General features: G+C 37.2%; 9 protein-coding genes across 9 annotated transcripts; 5 read left to right on the forward strand and 4 right to left on the reverse strand.

Annotated features, from left to right (window-relative positions):
- Positions 1 to 108: 108 nt before the first annotated feature.
- On the reverse strand, positions 109 to 801 carry DFA_09528 (uncharacterized protein; the record flags this gene model as incomplete). Its single annotated transcript, XM_004352132.1, has 1 exon — positions 109 to 801. The coding sequence occupies one exon, from the start codon at positions 799 to 801 to the stop codon at positions 109 to 111; it is 693 nt and encodes a 230-aa protein (XP_004352184.1).
- A 957-nt stretch (positions 802 to 1,758) lies between these two features.
- Positions 1,759 to 2,184, forward strand: DFA_09529 (uncharacterized protein; the record flags this gene model as incomplete). The annotated part of the gene is made up of 1 exon (XM_004352133.1): positions 1,759 to 2,184. One exon carries the CDS (start codon positions 1,759 to 1,761, stop codon positions 2,182 to 2,184), a length of 426 nt encoding a protein of 141 aa, XP_004352185.1.
- Positions 2,185 to 2,356: 172 nt separating this feature from the next.
- dio3 (thyroxine 5'-deiodinase) lies at positions 2,357 to 2,786 on the forward strand (the record flags this gene model as incomplete). The annotated part of the gene is made up of 2 exons (XM_004352134.1): positions 2,357 to 2,434; positions 2,514 to 2,786. 2 exons carry the CDS (start codon positions 2,357 to 2,359, stop codon positions 2,784 to 2,786), a joined length of 351 nt encoding a protein of 116 aa, XP_004352186.1.
- Positions 2,787 to 3,003: 217 nt separating this feature from the next.
- On the reverse strand, positions 3,004 to 4,858 carry DFA_09531 (uncharacterized protein; the record flags this gene model as incomplete). The annotated part of the gene is made up of 2 exons (XM_004352135.1): positions 3,004 to 4,703; positions 4,810 to 4,858. The coding sequence occupies 2 exons, from the start codon at positions 4,856 to 4,858 to the stop codon at positions 3,004 to 3,006; spliced, it is 1,749 nt and encodes a 582-aa protein (XP_004352187.1).
- A 458-nt stretch (positions 4,859 to 5,316) lies between these two features.
- On the forward strand, positions 5,317 to 6,113 carry DFA_09532 (uncharacterized protein; the record flags this gene model as incomplete). Its single annotated transcript, XM_004352136.1, has 3 exons — positions 5,317 to 5,365; positions 5,428 to 5,713; positions 5,861 to 6,113. The coding sequence occupies 3 exons, from the start codon at positions 5,317 to 5,319 to the stop codon at positions 6,111 to 6,113; spliced, it is 588 nt and encodes a 195-aa protein (XP_004352188.1).
- A 182-nt stretch (positions 6,114 to 6,295) lies between these two features.
- DFA_09533 (uncharacterized protein) lies at positions 6,296 to 10,172 on the reverse strand (the record flags this gene model as incomplete). Its single annotated transcript, XM_004352137.1, has 3 exons — positions 6,296 to 8,607; positions 8,688 to 9,303; positions 9,402 to 10,172. The coding sequence occupies 3 exons, from the start codon at positions 10,170 to 10,172 to the stop codon at positions 6,296 to 6,298; spliced, it is 3,699 nt and encodes a 1,232-aa protein (XP_004352189.1).
- A 422-nt stretch (positions 10,173 to 10,594) lies between these two features.
- On the forward strand, positions 10,595 to 16,454 carry DFA_09534 (uncharacterized protein; the record flags this gene model as incomplete). The annotated part of the gene is made up of 6 exons (XM_004352138.1): positions 10,595 to 10,653; positions 12,374 to 12,888; positions 12,983 to 13,050; positions 13,515 to 13,559; positions 13,837 to 14,467; positions 14,542 to 16,454. 6 exons carry the CDS (start codon positions 10,595 to 10,597, stop codon positions 16,452 to 16,454), a joined length of 3,231 nt encoding a protein of 1,076 aa, XP_004352190.1.
- A 349-nt stretch (positions 16,455 to 16,803) lies between these two features.
- On the forward strand, positions 16,804 to 17,112 carry DFA_09535 (uncharacterized protein; the record flags this gene model as incomplete). The annotated part of the gene is made up of 1 exon (XM_004352139.1): positions 16,804 to 17,112. The coding sequence occupies one exon, from the start codon at positions 16,804 to 16,806 to the stop codon at positions 17,110 to 17,112; it is 309 nt and encodes a 102-aa protein (XP_004352191.1).
- A 526-nt stretch (positions 17,113 to 17,638) lies between these two features.
- DFA_09536 (adhesion molecule) lies at positions 17,639 to 18,390 on the reverse strand (the record flags this gene model as incomplete). The annotated part of the gene is made up of 2 exons (XM_004352140.1): positions 17,639 to 18,210; positions 18,354 to 18,390. 2 exons carry the CDS (start codon positions 18,388 to 18,390, stop codon positions 17,639 to 17,641), a joined length of 609 nt encoding a protein of 202 aa, XP_004352192.1.
- Positions 18,391 to 18,891: the final 501 nt, after the last annotated feature.

Consider the following 18,891-nt stretch of genomic DNA (forward strand, 5'->3'; position numbering starts at 1 on the left):
CCATAAAGTGTGTTGTGTGTTGTTTGTACAAGTTGTTTGTATATATATTATATATATATATATTATTATTAAAAGAGTAGTATAGGTAGGTAGAGTTATTATAATAGTTTAATGCTTGGATTTCTTCTTTTTCTTCTTTTTATCAACTACTACAACAGGTTGTTTGAGGAGAAGGTAGTCTTCGAGTTGGTCACGAGTAGACTTCCAATGTGAAGGTTCAATGTCATAGATATTGACATGTTGTGAAGAGACGGCAATGATCGAGGTGCGGAGAGCGTTGAGAGCATAAAAGATGTGTTGTTTAAAGGTATCGTCGCGGAGAAAGGAAGAGTCGGTAAAGATGGACACCCAGTGGCGTTGTCGCTTGTCCATTTCATCCCATTGCTTTTTGAGTTTCTTGGTGACTAGTAGCGGGTAGTAGGTGATGTTGCATCCCTTGGCGTGATCGGCCACTTGGATCGGTTCGAGTCGCTTGATAATCTTGCCCTTGATACCAGCCTCTTCAAAGGTTTCACGTTTGGCAGCTTGTTTCTTGGTCTCACTCTTTTTCACCGATCCTTTGGGGAACACCCATGATCCTCCCGCCGTAGTCACCATCAACACTTGATAGTCTACTGCCAACACCACTCTCTTTTCACTAGTCATCGATGATTCTGTTGCTGCTCCTCCTTCATTGCCCGACGATGTGTTGGTCGGTGATCCATTATTACTACTATTAACAACTCTCTTTTTAATTCGAATCGGGATACATCCCCCTTGCTCTGTATAATTTGCTATTTGGTATGCAGAAGATGGTAACATTGATTATAAAAATGATTAATATTTCTCTCTCTCTGCAATTAAATAAATAATTAAATAAATTTATTTTATAAATGATAATGATAATGAATGAAAGAATGAACCTACTATTAATATTAAATAATAACGAACTATATGAATTTATATTATTATTTATTATTATAATCGCCAAAAATAATTAAACAACACACCCCTCCCCACCCTTGAAAGATAAAACATTGCATAATCTCTCTCTCCTCTACTTCAGACTCATACACAAAAAAAAATCATTCTTTGTGATGATTTCATTCGTTCAACTCTCTCTCTCTTTCAAGTTAGAGATACGCCACACACACAGATAAATTAAATGGACCATAGACAAGTGTCTTTTCCTCAATCACTTCTCTTCTCTTCTGTCAAGGGATAGACCACGCACCAGAGCAATGGTTTGAAGTTAACTTGCTTGCGCAAGAGAAAAGTTGGCACTTTGACGGATAACTATTGAGCTCTTTGACTCTGATGAGGGACATAGAGGAAAACTAAAAGTAATCAATCAGTCATATCTCTCCTATTCTCGAAACTGTTTGATCAACAATAATAATAATATCAAAAGAAACAGTAACTGTTGTTTACAATTTGATTGGCAATGAGGTATGAAAACTACAGTTTCAGAGAGGAATCAGCCCACATTAAGATTTATTTACTAAATGGGGAAAAGATTTATTAAATATCCCCTCCGTTGTAACTCTGTGACATTGGGGGGGGTTTTGGTTGGTGGGGTTGCGGACTATGAGTATAATTGTTGACATTAGATTTGTAATAAAACAGACAGAGATAGATTATACTCATTCATTCATTCATTCATTAATTTATTTGCTATTATCTATAGGTTTCTATTTCTGTTTATTTGTATAATCTATTCTATAATCATACATACAATTAAAATTAATTAAAGGGGGACAAATGAATTATTTGTTTAATATGAACAATGATTCATTGACCCCACAGAACAAACAAGAGGAGAAGGAGGAAAAGGAAAAAGAGAGAGAAGAGATTGTATCCACCAATCCTGGTAGTAGTTGCTCAACAACATCGTCATCATATACAACTTTTGGCAATGTACCTAAATGCTATCAGAATGGATATCATCCATCGGGTTGGGACATGGTTCAAGTGTTTCTAGCAGGTATTTGGAAGCCATTCAAAATCAAGAGTATCCTAGAACACAAGAACCGTATTAAACTGGATCTCAAGGTTGGCGATGTCTGTAAAGATGCCAGATTACTCACGTATCATCAAGATGATATTGCCACTGTCGACGATCAAGCCTACGATACTACTCTCTACCAATTATTGGATAATCAACCAACCAAACCTATCCTATTGTTCTGTGGGTCATATACTTGAATGCCATTCCGTGACAAGGCATCAATGTATGTGAAACTAACAAAAAAAAAAAACAATAATATTAATATCAATACTTATTTATTTATATTTTTTTGTTTGATTGTTTAGGTTTGAATCAATTTATCAAGAATATAAAGATAAAGTTCAATGTTATATAGTTTATTTGAAAGAAATGCATCCATCTGATGAATGGTATGTGGGAGGTGATGAAATCTCCCTTTGCCATAAACAACCAACTAATATGAGACAAGTAAGTTAGAATCCCTAAAAATATTAATGCTCATGTTATCTCTAACCTTTGTCTATTTCTATTTCTATATTTAATTTAGAGATTCCAAATCATTAAAAATTTCAAAGATTATTGTAATGATTTAACAGTACCCATACTAGTTGATTTAATGGATAACAATTTCCAAGCAGGCTATGATGCAGTTCCAGAAAGAATCTTTGTCATTGAAAACAACAAAACATTCTCTTATGTTGGAGGACCAGGACCATTTGAATTCTTCCCAGAACAAGTAAAAGAATATCTTGATAATAGATACAATCAACAACAACAACAACAACATACAGAAGACGTAACACAACAAGTCAAACAATAACCAACTAAAATAATAATAATACTAGTGATGACACCTTAAAGTATAATTGATTAAACTCAACACTTTAAAGTTGAAAAAAAATAATAGTATTTAAACAAACCAAACCAAACCAAACAAAACAAAACAAAACAAAACAAAACAAAACAAAACAAAACAAAACAAATAAATAATACAAAAGTTATTTGATATAGAAATTATTTATTTATTTAATATTTATTTATTTAGTTTGAATCTTTGGTAAAGTATATTTAACACCTAATTCTTTGATTGCTTCCAACTTTGCCAATTGAGTTTTAATAATACGTTGAGCTTTGTGTTGTGGTTTGACGGCGGCAGTTGTATTTTCTGTTGATGATGATGATGATGATGAAGAGGTTGTATTTGTATTTGAGGAGGATTTAGCAGAACTTGGAATCTTGTATTGATTGAATGGAGTATGGAGAGTAAAAGAGGTCTTTGGAATGGGGGTAGTGTTGACCTTGCAAACCAATCTCTTTCCAAAGATGAGGTAACCGTTCATGCTCTTGGCGGCAGTGTCGGCAACCTCGGCCTTGAGGAATCTGACAAAGGCGTAACCTCTGGATTGTCCAGTCTTCTTATTACGTGATACATATACACCAGTGACATCACCAAACTGGGTAAAGTAGGCAGCCAATTGAGTCTCGTAGAATCCATGTGGCAAATGACCAATGTAGATGACACACGATGGGTCTTGGTTCAAATGCTCGTTGTATTGCAAGTCGGCCATCTTTTGTTCCTTGTTGGCGGCAATACGGTCGGGCATCTCGAGGGCATCTTGACGTCTTTGTTCTTTAGTCTCTGCTCTCAATTTTTTCTTTGCATCTCTATGTGCTTGACGTTCCAAAGCTTCTGGTGTCTTTTTCTTTTTCTTTGCTGGTTCAGTTGTAGTTGTAGTTGGAGTTGGAGTAGTAGTCTCCGTGATGGTGGTAGTGGTGGTAGTTGGTTCTGATTCCTTTCTCTTGTTATTTTTCTTTGGTTCAGCGGCGACTGGGGTGGCAGCGACGACTGGCTTGGCAGCAGCGGCAGCAGCGGCAGCTGGCTTGACTGGTTGCTTCTTTTCTGGGACGGCGGCAACAACTGGCTTGGCAGCAGCGACTGGCTTGGCAGCAGCGACTGGCTTGGCTGGAGCAGCAGCAGCAGGTTGCTTCTTTTCTGGAGTCTTCTTTGGTTCGACAGCGGCGACAACTGGCTTGGCTGGAGCAGCGGCAGCTGGTTTTTTGGATTGTTTGGCAGCTGGTTTAGATGGAGCTGGTTTAACTTCCTCTTCTTCTTCACTGTCATCACTGTCACTATCATCATCATCTTGACTATCTAACATTTCCAAATCTTCAGAGTCGAGATCTTCAAGATCATCATCGTCTTCCTCATCTTCTATAATATCATCGTCATCATCACTACCGAGATTGTCGAGATCGATATCTTCATCATCATCATCGTCATCTTGGTCATCATCACTATCCATCTTTCCAAATTCCTTTTCGAGTTCATCTATTTCGTCTTGATCCAATTCTTCCAAATCTTCATCGTCGTCGTCAATTTGTTGTTTCTTGTTGTTCTTCTTATTGTTCTTATTATTATTGTTCTTGTTTTGAGTTTGGAAGTCTTCCATCTTTTGTTTGATGAGATCTTTCTTTGTAACAACTGACTTGGTTGGGGTTGGAGTTGGTTGTTTCTTGGCTACAACTGGGGCTGGTGCTGGAGCAGCCTTTTTAGTTGGAGTTGGTTGTTTCTTGGCTACAGCTGGGGCTGGTGCAGCGGCAGCTGGAGTAGCCTTCTTGACTGGAGCTGGAGCAGCAGCGACAACAGTCTTCTTGGCTGGAGCAGCGGCAGCAGCAACAACAGTCTTCTTGACTGGAGAAGCAGCAGCAACAGCAGTCTTTACTGGTGCCTTTTTATCTATAGATAGTAGTAGTAGTAGTAATAATACAAATAGGTAAGTTATATGTTTGTTTGGGTCGGGCCTCTCATCACATGACTCTGTGACAGCACAGCAGACACATACTTGGTGCAACGGTAGTGGCAGTAGTTGTTTTCTTTGTATTGGTGACCATTTTGAAATGTGTACTATTCTCGGTTTAGATTAACAAATATAAAGATATAACAAAAACTGTGTAGGACAACAAACTAAAAATCAACACAAATAATAACGAAAGACACGAGACGAACGACTATTTTTTTTTTTTTTTTTTTCATTATTTATTTTTTGTCGTTATTTTCAACCTCTCTCCGTCTTTGTCAATGTTTGGGATATTTTAATATTACCCAATTAACTAATAATTAAATGTTAGGTACTGTACTATACAACACTATACAATACTATATACCCCTAACCCTTCTCCACTTCAACATCAACATTAATATTGGTAATATCAATAAGGTGGGAAGGAGGGAGGGAGGCAACTAGTTCATTGCACATTGAAGCAACTATGATTGTCATTGCTTTTAATAATTATTATAATATTATATTATATTTCAACAAACAAACAAAGTTAAGTTATAAATATTAAGAATGAGAGTAGATATATCTTTATATGATATACCAGAGGCACTCAAACCATGTGTGCAAGAGATAGTTGACAATGTCGATCATTCAGACGTTGAAATCAAAAGATTTATACAGTTTTTGTTTATGTGGAAAATGTTGGCAAAGGAGACAAAGTTAAAGATCCAAAGGATCATACTTGTTCTATTGACAAACAAAACCAAAGTGATATAGTCATGTTTGTCCCAGCACCACACAAGCAAACCGCCAAGGATTTGCTTACTCGACTCATCCCAGAGGCTAGCGATCCCGAGAATGTCGATAAAATATTGAGCGCATCCGTCTCTAATCATGTGTCTGAAACATCCCGTTTCATAGTCGATAGTTTTATCAGCCAAGGTGCCACCTTTAATATCGCCGATTTGTTTATTGACCCTACTAGTTAATCCACTGCCACCACCACCACTGCCACCACTGCCCCTAATCAGTCCTCTGAACACACTCCAAGAGACCCAAATTTAACTAGTCATTGTTGCTGGATCAAGTTATCAGATGATAATTACGTTTTTAGGGATGATGATGGTAAACTGATACCGGTATATACCAATTTCCAAGTGACAGAGATGATAGTTCTTGCACATGAACAACCTCACTTGGAATCGTTCTACTACAGCATCAAAGAAACTGAAAAGGAGTGTTTGGAGATCCTAAAGTTGGTCGTCTTTGAACTCACACCACATCAAAAAAAGATACCTTTGGATCTCGAGGCACCATTCCACTACATGGCCTTGCTCAAGATCAACAACACCGATCATCAAGGTTGATTGATTCGTTAATAGTGATAGTGGTTTTTCACAAAGAGATTAAACAAGAGCACCAAAATGACACCAATACCAAAATAACAAACAAAAGAAAATAAAAATATATCATGGTTTGAGGAATGATTGTCTTATTGAGAGTACATATGTATCAACTCTCTTTAACATTTCTGTTTATTTTAATTACCTTACCAAGCAATGTAAGCAATTGGACCACCTGGATAATGACGAACAAAGAATTTTCTAGTTTCATCAAGGAGGAGTACCAAGAGAGCAAATGGAAGTGGAAGTAACCAATACTTAATGGGAACATCACCAGTGGCAAAGGTTGATTGGAACCATGGTACCTTGGTGACAATGAGAGCGATGACAAACGAAAAGAGCATACCAACAAAGATCCAGAGGTTTCTTCTCTTTTGTCTAATTGGGTCGGCCTTTAGAATGGTTTGATTACGGTTTCTGATGGCCAAGATGTTACCCCATTGGAGAATGACTAGAGCGATAAAAGTGACACATGTACCAATGGGGACGTGAACAAGATTAAATTCATCGGCAGTGACCTTGGCTTTGCTAAAGTCAATGTCTCCATAGGTGAATACCAAGTCTGACCAACCCAATCCAGTGTATTCATAGAGGTACGAGAAAAACAGACCCTGAGAGATGATGGTGAGCAACATTCCCATAAAAAGATAGGATTGAATGTAGATACGAAGCGTGATGAGATGATCCTTTTTAGAGTTTCTTGGGGGCACTGCCATCAGGTCGGTCTCTTCATGCTCCATGATCAACGACAAGCATGGAAAGAGATCGGTAAAGCAACAGATAATGATCATTAAAAAGGATGACAAGGGACATGGTGTACCGAAAAAGGCATTGACGACAACCGGCATGATCTCAGACCAACTACCAGCAGGCAAGAGGAACCCAATCACCTTTTGTAGATTTTGGAATACAAGACGACCAAGACGCATAGCTTGTGTAATAGACTCGAAGGAACCGAGTAGAACGAGATCAGCAGCTTCAATGGCGACATCTGACCCAGATACAACGGCTACACCAACGTCGGCAGCTTTAAGGGCTGGAGCATCATTGACACCATCACCCGTCACGGCAACTACACTACCACGGTGTTGGAATTCCTTGACGATACGTAGTTTGTGTTCTGGAGTGGTACGAGCAAATACAATTTCATCATAGTTGAATACTTGGTTCCACAATTGTTTGTTGGTTTGAATCTTTTCCAAATCTGATCCAGTCAATAATAAAGAGGTTGGTTCAGATGTTGATCTAATTGTAAATGGTTCCATTTCAAATGATGAAAAAGAAGAGTCATCTTCATCTTTACTCTTTGACTTTTTAATCTTTGATAATAGACGTTTGATGATGGTTGATTGTTCAGATGAAAGGGATGACTGATCAGTTTGAGATGATTCTTTTTCTTTTAGATCCTTGACAAACTTTTCATGTTCACTGGCTTGAATGAGGAGATCATCATAGGTGTGTGGTTCAAGGTCGGTGGTGTAGATACCAATTTGTCGGGCAATAGAAGCAGCAGTGAGAGAAAAGTCACCTGTAACCATAAAGAAACGACTACCTGAACGACGACAAGTAGCTACAGTGTTGGGGATTTCTGGACGAGGTGGATCCATCAACCCAATGAGACCAATGACTGTAAGGTCTTGATTGCCAAACGACTCCACTTCTTGACGGTATGCAGAGCTGCCAACTGGGTTGGATGTCGAGGGACATACAATACGCTTGGTTAAAAGGATGACACGTTGTCCTCCACGAGCCCACTTTTCCTGCACGCCTTGAATCTTTTCAAGATAGTCTGATGAAAGCTTGACGACTTGATCAGAGTTGGACAAGAGGACATGGGTACACTTGGGGAGTAGGACATCAGGGGCACCCTTGACAATCAACAAGAGTTCTTGGTTGTGGTTGGTGACACCAAACATTTGAGCGAGTGAGTTACCCGACACTGACTGATAGGCAGTCATCATGTACTTGTTCTTGCTGTTGAATGGAAGATCATGGACACGGGTGAATTCAGACTCGAGTGATTGTACTTCCAAGTGATACTTGTATTCTGGGAACATACGATGACCGAATCTAAAGATGGCAGAGTCGGTCGCATCACCGTTGATCAAACGATTAGCAATGTCTGGTTGGTCGATTGTACCTTGATCCCATGTAGAGTTGTTACAAAGGATTGAACACATTTGGATTTGTCTATAAGCCGACGACACTGTACTCGTGCTATTACTACCTTGTTCTTGTTCCAAATACTCTTTGACTTGATCGGCCGTAGCTTGTCCATCACTAAATCCAACCGACACTACAGTCATTCTGTTTTGTGTCAATGTTCCAGTCTTGTCCGAACAAATCACATTCACACATCCCAACGTCTCAACAGTTGTCAATGCCTTTGGTAATATATCATTCTCTTTCATACGATTAGCTACCATTAATAAAGTTAATGCTACACAAATTGGCATTCCTAAAAACAAAATAATAAATTAAAAAATTAATATTAATATTTTGAAAAGTATGTTTGTTATATATCTATTTTATATTTACCTTCAGGAATAAAAGCAACTACACAACTCATAACATTCATTAACATGGCAACTGTGTTTTGGAAGTTTGGATGCTTGACTCTAAGGAATACACCCCATTCCAAGACAAAGATGAATGCAAGGATGATAGTCAAAAGTACAATGATACCAACAAAACGATTGATTTCAGTTTGGATGAGTGGTACCTTTTCCTTGGCTTCACCAGTCAAACGATTGATTCTGCCCATGACAGTAGCATTTCCAGTCGATACGACAATACCAACACCCGAACCATTGACTACATGCGTACCCATAAAGCATACATTCTTGGACTCTAAAAAGTTTTCATCGGTACATTGAGTGGTACAGTTGACTGGAAGTGACTCTCCTGTCAACACTGAATTGTCTACCTTGAGATCAGCGGTTCCAAGTATAACAATATCGGCCGGTATCTTATTACCAAGATTCAACTGAACCAAATCACCAACTACAACTTGACTGGTTGGAATCTTTTGTGTTTGTCCATCACGAATCACAAAACATTCCGATGGCAACATATTCAATATACTCTTCATTACACGACCAGTTGACCAATCTTGGAATGCTGAAAATAATGCTTGAATTAAAATTACAATCAACTATAAACAAATAGAAAAAAAGATTAAGAAAAGATTAATATTTAATTAATATTTGTATCATACTTTTTCTTTTTTTTTTTTTGTTTTTTAAAACATACAACTAAAATAGCTAAAGCAAAATTAACCATACTTGGTGGATTACTAAGTGGTTGCCAACAAAGAAAGAATACCAAGACACCAACCCAAAGGACCGAACAGAATCCACCAAAGAGATAAAAGAATACCTTTTTAAAGTAGTTGGGTGTATGGGTAGCCAATTGATTGGGACCATACTGAGCCAATCTCTTTTGTGCTTCAAAATTGCTAATACCAAGTTCAGAGTCGGTAGAGAATTTAATGGCAACATCTACAGCAGAGAGTTTGTGAGTATCAAGACTAGCAAAATAATTGGTATCACCTGCAAGTGGAGTTGACTTGAGTTCCTGTGGAGCAATAGTGGAGGACGACGATGGAGAAGGAACAGCAGATGGTAAATTGGGTTTGGAAGGAGGAGAACCTACGTCACCACCAGTTGGGGCAGGGACGTTTAACAGTGGAGAGGCATTGTCTTTTCTAGCTTGGTTAAGAGCCATTTGCATCTTTTTCGAGTTGTTGGCTTGGATGGTATGACTGACACCCATCGACATGGTACGGAATTCAGCTGGTAGATTACTAGTGTTACTCAATCTACTGTTTAAAGATTTGAGTAGTACACTTCTATCGGCAGGCGACATGACAGAGTCTACAGTGTTACCAAGTGGCATACCAGCATGCCATGTTACAGAATTATGAACAATTTGATTATTATTATTCATATCTTGTGTTAAAGAAGGAATTGATCCTTTACGATTTAATTGATTTTGTTGATTATTATTATTATTAGATGACATTTTTTGTGTTTTGTTTTTGTTGATTTGGATAAAGATATAGATGTATTATTACTATTATTATGGTTGTTTAATGGGTTTAATTATAAATAATAAGACGAAGATTTAAAACTTTAGAATTACCAAGGGTATTGGTAATATCTTGAGTATTGGCAGAATAGTTATTGTTGTTATTAGAGTTGAAAAGTAAAAGGGGATTGGTGGTTTGACACAATAGCATTGTACACTCTTGATTGTGTGTAGAAATGGAAATAAGAAGAAAAGAAAAAAGAAATTTTAGTTTATAGTTTTTGTTTTTGTAAATATATATTTATATATTTGTATATATGAGATAGATGGATAGATAAAATTGAATGATTGAAAGAATGAATGAATAGGTGGTGGTGGGTGGTTGGTAGTGATAAGGTCAATGAAAATGAGAAAGTATGAAAAAGATTGGTGAAACTTGGTGTAACCGTGTTGGTGGTGGTTCCTTGTTTTGTGTGTATGAATGGAAAACGTTATAATTATTATTTCTATGAACCGATTGTGAATTTGAAAGAATACAACAACAAAGTTATATAGAGATATATATATAGATATAAATGCGGATGAATATTCTATTGTTGTTTGTTGTTCTTTTAAGTTTTGTGTTTTTGTTATTATTATTTAATTTAAATTAATTAAAAATTGATCAACTATTCCCGACCGAGAGGAGAGAACGAAATGAAAATACACCAAAATGAATGGGTTGGTTGGTTGGTTGGTTGATTGAATTCCTGGCTTGCTTCCTGCTGAAGCTGGCAGGTGATATTATTATTATTTTTTTTTGGAACGATCGTTATTTTCTTCCATGTTTCCTTACTTTCCTTTGCTTTGCACTACTCTTTTTTGTTGGATTCTCGGGAGACAGTGACTGATATCTCCCTCCTAGCTAGCCCGTCTTATGTGGTGATCCCTTGTTTCCAAAGAGATGATGATTTTCGGACTCAAGTTATTTTTAACTGGGCTTGGGTAAGGGTTCTTAAAATCACCTCCTAAACGAGAGTTGTGTGCACTTTTGTGTTTTGTGATGACACTGATCATAAATATCACTATCGTGAGTGGGTGTGTAAGAGGGGGGATGAGAGAGTGCAAGAGGGACACGACAACGAAATTTGCAGGGTTAGTGTCCCGACAGAAAAAAAGAATGGTTACAACAAAACCTGACCCCTGCTCCGAAAGAGGAAACCTCCATCCCTACACCAAAACGTGTAAAATGCGAAAAATACTTTCATGATCTGTCATCTCTCTCTCTCTTGTTCTTTTTGTTTGTTGGTTGGGTGAGCAATCTTGAAACATTACCTTAACTTTACTTGTCTGTTATAGATTGCTATCAGCTAGCTATTAGTTATCTATCTTCCTTCTCTGCTATCATTCTTCTTTTGTGTCTTGTAGCTTGCAGCTTTGCTTCTGGTTGATTGGTGTTTGTTGCTCGTTGCAAATGATGCTGTATACAAGTGATTATTATTATCATTATTCTTCTTCTTGTTGTTAATGAACAACTGCCGACAATGACTACCGCTAGATGTTTCTATTTTGCTGTCATTTGTTATTTGTAGATAAATACACTATTATTTGTTGGATGCATCAAATGAAATTTTTTGATCTTCAGACAGAAGAAGTACAAGTGAGATAAAGAAGAAGGACAAAGAGCATTATTTTCTAATTAGATGACTAACACAAATCAATTGAGGTAAGGATAGTTATTATTATATAAATAAATAACAAATAATTATCGTTTGATCAAAGTGATTTGAGTGAACCAATCAAGTTTTTGTTTTTGATGAAGAGTTGCCCAACAACATCCAGATATTTCCACAAATGTTTATCTCCCTGAACTGAACCAACCCTCTCTCCCTGCCTCTTCACTCAATCCAAACCTCCTTTTTGATTGTGTGTTGTCTACTATCATTGATTGATTTAAAATAGAACAAATAATTACAACACATCCATTCATATAATAAAGTAGTATTATGTATTTTTAAGATATAGATACAACTTTATATAAATATATATAGATATACATATACATATATTCTATTAATAGAATAATAGAATAACAATAATAATAATAATAATAGAAGATTATTTATCTCTCTCTTTTGAAAAAAGATGATAGTAAAAATAATACAATTTTTCAAACTTCTCATCCTCCTCTTCATTTTCACTATCTTTATTTTTAGTGGTAGTGATGTTCATCATTATGTAGCAGCAGATATAACTCTATGTGATAAAACATTATCATATAGTATTACCCAAAATAATACTTGTACAATAACACCAACTTTAACAATCAACAATTTCTTTGATTTATCTGTATTCTATTTCGAGTCACCTAATAGTAATAATAATAATGTACATTATAGATATGTTAATAATCAATTAATAGCAAATATTGATAGTGGAGTTAATTATATGTTCAAGTATAGAATAAAGGGATGTGATGATCAAGTCAATCAAACTCTGTGGTTACGTGTCGACTCTATATCGCTTCAAGTGACACAACCCAATTGCATCCATTCCTTTGGCTACGTTGATATCATCAATTCAAATGCTACTGCATTCTACATTGACTCTATACTCCAACAACCCAATCAACGACCATTCCGTGCTTTACCAGGTCTACATACCTTCTATGCTGTCAATCCTGCTACTTCATCAAGTTGTACAATGGAATTTTTAATTGAAGAATCAACTGGTATGTAGATAGAATATATTAGAAAGAATATAAAAGATATATATATGTATGTATGTATATACTAATATGTTTGTTTGTTTGTTTATATGTTTAGTGATTGGATTACCATATAATATTAAAGTAAATCCTGAACATTGTGGTCAGAGGGATGGAGAGATTATTGTGATTAATTCACAGGATTATAGTAATGTTGGATTGTTGAATACACAGTACCAGGTGGTATCAAATAACCAGTCGACGTTTACTACGTTGAATGGGACGCTGACACCAACATCTTACAATTATTTGTTGGCTTTGACGTCTAGTCAGTGTGGTGTGCAGTATTTGCCGGTTGCGCTGCCACGTGTGATGCCACATTTGACGACACGGTTCAAGTATGAGGCGGCGTGTCCGGGATTCTATGCATATGTGGTTGTTGCATTTGAGGAGGGGTTCCCTTTAAACGACAATAACATGTGGATCGAGATCAACACGATTGGTTTGAACTATGTTCCAGGTGAAGAGTACATGGTGTCGCTGACACGTCCCAACACGATCGAGTATCACAACACCAACACCAAGTGTCAAACATCGATTGACTTTTCATTCCCAGGTGCGTTAGAGTGGGGTATTTCTTACGAGTACAGACATGTGCAAGCGTGTCCTGTGGCAATGGCAGAGGTGACGTTGACGTATGTGTTGGCGACATATGGACCGTTGTCTGTGAGGATGGGTGATCCCGAGACGGGACAATTGGTGTCGTTTGGCGATTCGACCAACACGACGTTTATGGCGGTGTATGGCACGACCTACTATGTGCTGTCCAAGGTCGACTGCAACCTACCACCCTTTATCGTGCATCTGGAGCTCGAGCATCCGTCCATCACAATCGACGATATTGTCAAGCCGTCGTGTCTGTACACTGCGTCGGTCAACGTGCGCAACCACCTGCTCTTCTCAACACTCAAGCTGCGTACCAACGCCGTTCCAAACACCGTGTTTACAGCGGTCAACGGAGTATTCCGCGACGTTCCACTCGTCTCTTACACACTCTACTACTCGATCGACAACTGTCCCCTCCAAACACTCGAGTTTGACAATGCCGAGTACAACAAAGCAAGCATCACCGACTACACCCTCACGCACTCGATTAGTCGTATGCCGCAATGCTCCACCGGCGAGGGTGAGATGACACTCTTCCTCAACGTGCCCCAATCCAACATCACCTACTCGCTCTCACTCGACTATCTTGGCGGTCAGCAAATCAGCCTGTTTGTCCCACCAAACGGCCTTCCCAACTGCACCGTCCCCGTCAACTTTATCGCACCCACCGACTATAAACTACGTGCCCCCTATCTCCTCGTAGTAGAGTCACAACCAACTTGCAAATACTCCAAAGACGGACAACTCTACATTGAAGCAAAGGAAACCATCTCCAAAGTTCAAGTTGGCAGTACCGAGTTTACCGCCGGTCAATCCCCTGATCTAGGTGGCCAAACCTACTCCCAAATTCAATCTGGTCCAACTCCCATCTCAATATTCTACAAGTATTGTCCAGTTGCATTCTCAACCATTTTAAATATTACTTTTAATCCTTCAAGTATGTTAAAACAAAAAATAATAATAATAATTAGAATTTAAATTAATTATTAATTTTCCTTTTTCTTTTTCTAGATTCATTTGAAATTAATATTAGTATTACAAATGTAACAAATTGTAATTCGGGAGGTGGAATTGTTAAAGTTTTAAATGCAGCATCTTATAGTCAATTAAATTTAAATGGACAGACACCCAATGCAAATGGAGAGTTTTTAGGGTTGTCATCTGGTGATTATATATTAACATTTACATCGAGTGGTTGTTCTGGAACAAAGATAGTGTCGGTTGGAGGACCTTTAACACCACCAATACAATCCATCTCTATTTATAGACCACCAATGTGCTATGGCAATGGTGGTGCATACGTATTATTCAATACTAGTGCTGTTCAATATACATTGAGTGCATTGGAAGGTCAGTATGGCAGTGGTACGATTAATAGTACGACGGGTGCAGTTTATTTCAACTATCTTCAACCTGGATTGAATAATCTAGAGATTAGTGCTGGTAATTGTAATTGGCCATTGACTATAGACTCACCTTCAGACCCACGTATTACAACTGGGTCTGGTAAATTGTTTACTGTTACCAATGAGCCTCCAATGTGTTCATTCTCACCTGGCAAGATTACTATCGAGCCGTTGTACAGTGATGTGGTTATTACAGACATCCAAACCAATTCATCGACTCTGTTTAGTAGAGTGGGGAATACACTGCTCTACAGTAATGCTGCACCGGTTGCTATCACGGTCAAGTATAGTGGGTGTACTGAAACCATCGTGTTCCAGCCACTTGGCGCTGTTCAACCTCCCGAACCAGCATACAACGTTTCATTGTCCCCTTGCAGCACCGAGTACAACGTCACGATTAAATTCTCCAACCATACACTTTACGATATGATCGCGACGACTGCCACCAACGTCCCCGTGCAGATCAACACGACCACAGGTGTCATTGACGGTATCGTACCCGGCACAGCACTCACTATCCAGTATTCGATGAAATCAACACGTTGCTCGGGTGTGCTTGTCATCGATGCACCCGTCACAAGTTATTATCCCATGCCTGCGATCAATACCGACGGCAATCCACTCGTCAGCAAAGTGGTACGCGAAACTTGTTTTGGAAGTTTGGACGGATCACTCACGGTCACTCCATTCAACGACTCGTCTTCCAACTTTTACCTATTGTATGATCAACAACGCAATCCAGTCTCTCCATCAAGTGTGGTGGGTAGCGCCATTACATTTAGTCAATTGACCAGCCAAACATACCGCCTTGTTCGTGGAGATGCTTCACATCCATTTTGTGCATCCGAACTCAGAGTTGATATGACCAGTACTGAACCAACCCTAAACGTAGCATCAACCATATCATGTGGATTATCAAATGGAACAATCAACTCTCAACTTTTAATTCTCAATGTGACTGGTGAATTGGCCAATTTTAACAATGTCGCTTTTCAACTTGACCCAATCACCAATACGTCGTCTCTGACTGGATCATCTGCCAACTCTGCCATCTTTTCAAATATTCAAGGTGGTATTCATATTGTGACGGCTGATATTGCCGATCCTATATGTCCACGTCATTTAGTGTCGACTGTGAGTGTAGGTCAAGTCGAGGTGGTAGCAGGTGCCAATTCAACAACTTGTTCAACCATTCAAGTAACACCATCGATTGCCAATGCACTCAATGTCCAACAACAAGACAAATACAATTTCAAGTTGTACAAGGATGGACAAGAGTTGTCTGTCATTTCCAAGTTACCAACTGTCACCTTTTTCAATTTGGACAGTGGTGAGTTTACAGTGGTTGTAGAACACTTTGAATCTGGGTGTTCAGTCTCCCAACAAGTATCAGTCGAATCATGTCCATCCGATGAATCAAGTCGTAGTAAAGTTGGTATGATTACAGGTGCCACATTGGGTTCAATCATTGGTGCCGCCTTCCTTGGTCTAGGCGGATACCTTGCTAAAAAGAAATGAGTACTTCAAAAACTCAAACAAAATTATCAAATTTAAAACTCTAAAAAAAGAAAAAAAAAAAAAGAAAAGAAAATACATAATAATATAATAATAATAATAAATTGTAAAATATATATATATATATAATAATAATTTTCCGGATTTGACTGACAACAAAAATATTTCAAAAAAAATTGACCTGTTTTTGGAAATAATTTTTTTTTAATTTAATTTGTTTTTCTTTTTTGATCTTTAACAAAGTACTTATTGACGAGGCTTACATGTGGTACCTTTTAGAAAGGGATATCTTTATTGAAACAATGGATGATATAATAAGAAGATATGCTTACAACATAGGTAGATAGAAGACATGTCAGAGTTTAAATATTTATGTTTTCAGTTTGACTTGAAGGGTCGAAAGATAGGTGCTTTGAAGAGAGTTGCAAACCACAATAATAATAATAACAATAAAGTTCAGTCAACACCAACAACAAAAACAACAGTAGACCTAACAACAAACAACAATGGGAGATTAGAGACAACTCTTCCTGTTATTGTTCAACACCAAATAAGTGATACAGATCCACCTCTAGAGGATGAAGGAAATGTTGTCAATCTTTTATCACCTGTTCAAATTATTGGATTGTCAACAACAACAACCACAACAACAACATCATGACAACATAACACAAACCCTACAATCCCTACAAATATACCAGTACCAGAGATTGTAGACAAGTATGCAGAGGAAACAAGAATATTAAAAATGTTTCCATCCGATAGTTGGAAGGCGCGTCGGATAAGAGCCAACCGTCGTCGTCGTCTCTTGGAACCAAAGACTCCAATATTAATAGACCCATCCAAACAAAGACAATGTTTGCACAATGGATGCAGTAACAAAGTATCAATCAAAGGCTTTACAAAGCATTTGAGGAACCAAAATGTACATTCTTGTCTCAAATCTAATATTGTCAAGAGATATGAAGACATAAAATGTATTGGATGCCAGAAAGCTAAAATATTAGAGAATAGAAAAGTTATAAGATTAAATTCAAAGTATGTATATAGTATCTTCTTTTTCTATTATTTTTAACTAATTATAATATAATGTATGTTTGTTGAAAAGAAAATAAAATAATAATAGTATAATTTCAGAGTTAAACTGGATAAATAAATAATTATTTATTTATTTATTTATTGGTTGGTTAGTTAGCAACTGATTTGAGGGAGATTGTGAAACCCCAAATATCATCTTTTACAATATCCATGTTAGTTGGAAACCCTTCAGTCTTTTCAAAGGTAATGTCTTCATTGGATGGGTTGTACTTGAAATAGACCGAACCGTTGGCAACGATTTGGTGTGGCCATGGTTTTTCACGAACAGAGATTTGAGAGACGATCAACGAATCAGGTGGGTTGAGTTGTGGGATTTGGACACCAACGTATTCACCACCAGAATGGATGACAGTGTTTTCAAACTGCAATGGTTTGATGGTCAAGTCATAATTGTCTTCTGGTTTGCCCGAGACTGTGTGCTTGAACTTGATGTCAATTGAAAACTTGAAGCTCGAGTCGATACATTGCATGATCGAGTTGTATGGAACGTTTACATTTGGATGGTCACCACTCATGACTTGGTACACCTTGTTTCCAGATGGCTCAGATACTCTTAGGGTAGTTTGAGGTCCTATCTTTAAAGACTTGATGGTAGCGGCAGTATTTCTGTATCTTCCAGGTACTTTCATTTCATATTCATAGTACCCTTCAAAGTTTGGGTCTAAAAATATATTTAAATAAAAAAGAAAAAGAAAAAAGATAAAAAAAGAAAAGAAAAATATTTATGAGTTAGTAAATCTTGATTGATTCAATAATCATAAATTTATATGATATATTTAAAGTGTTAATATCCTGTAAACATACTGAGGTAGATAAAAACTGATCCTTTTGGAGTTGCCATTGTATTTTAATTTATTTGTATTTATTCTAAAGAAAGAAAGAATGAATGGAATGAATTGAAATGATAATAAACTTGGTCTTGCAAGACTCAATTTTATATGTTTCCTTTTTTAAAAAAAATAAATCAATTTAACAATGAAATTTAATTAATTTAATTTGGGCAATGAAATTGTAGTTTGGACATTAAGAAAAAAACCCCCCCACTAATGCTAAAAAAAACCCTTTTACAAACTGATTGATTCGACATGAACATCACATGTTTAAAGAAACCATTGTTACCGATTGGAAGTTAAATATTTTGTGTGTTTAAGATTTCTCCTCTCCTTTTATTCATAGCCAAAATACAAAATATTAAAATATTATAATATTCGATTATTCTAGATGGTGATGAATGGTTAACCCACCCATGGTTGAAACAAGATTGATTGACCATGTGTTTTGATTTTTGGGATTACCATTTCCCCCACCACAGACAGACTGAAGTTGTTTTCTTGTAGTTTGT

The sequence above is a fragment of the Cavenderia fasciculata genome (genome assembly GCF_000203815.1).
Source record: "Cavenderia fasciculata unplaced genomic scaffold Scf_EU5ZYIE01EUG8B-5, whole genome shotgun sequence".
Lineage (NCBI taxonomy): Eukaryota > Evosea > Eumycetozoa > Acytosteliales > Cavenderiaceae > Cavenderia > Cavenderia fasciculata.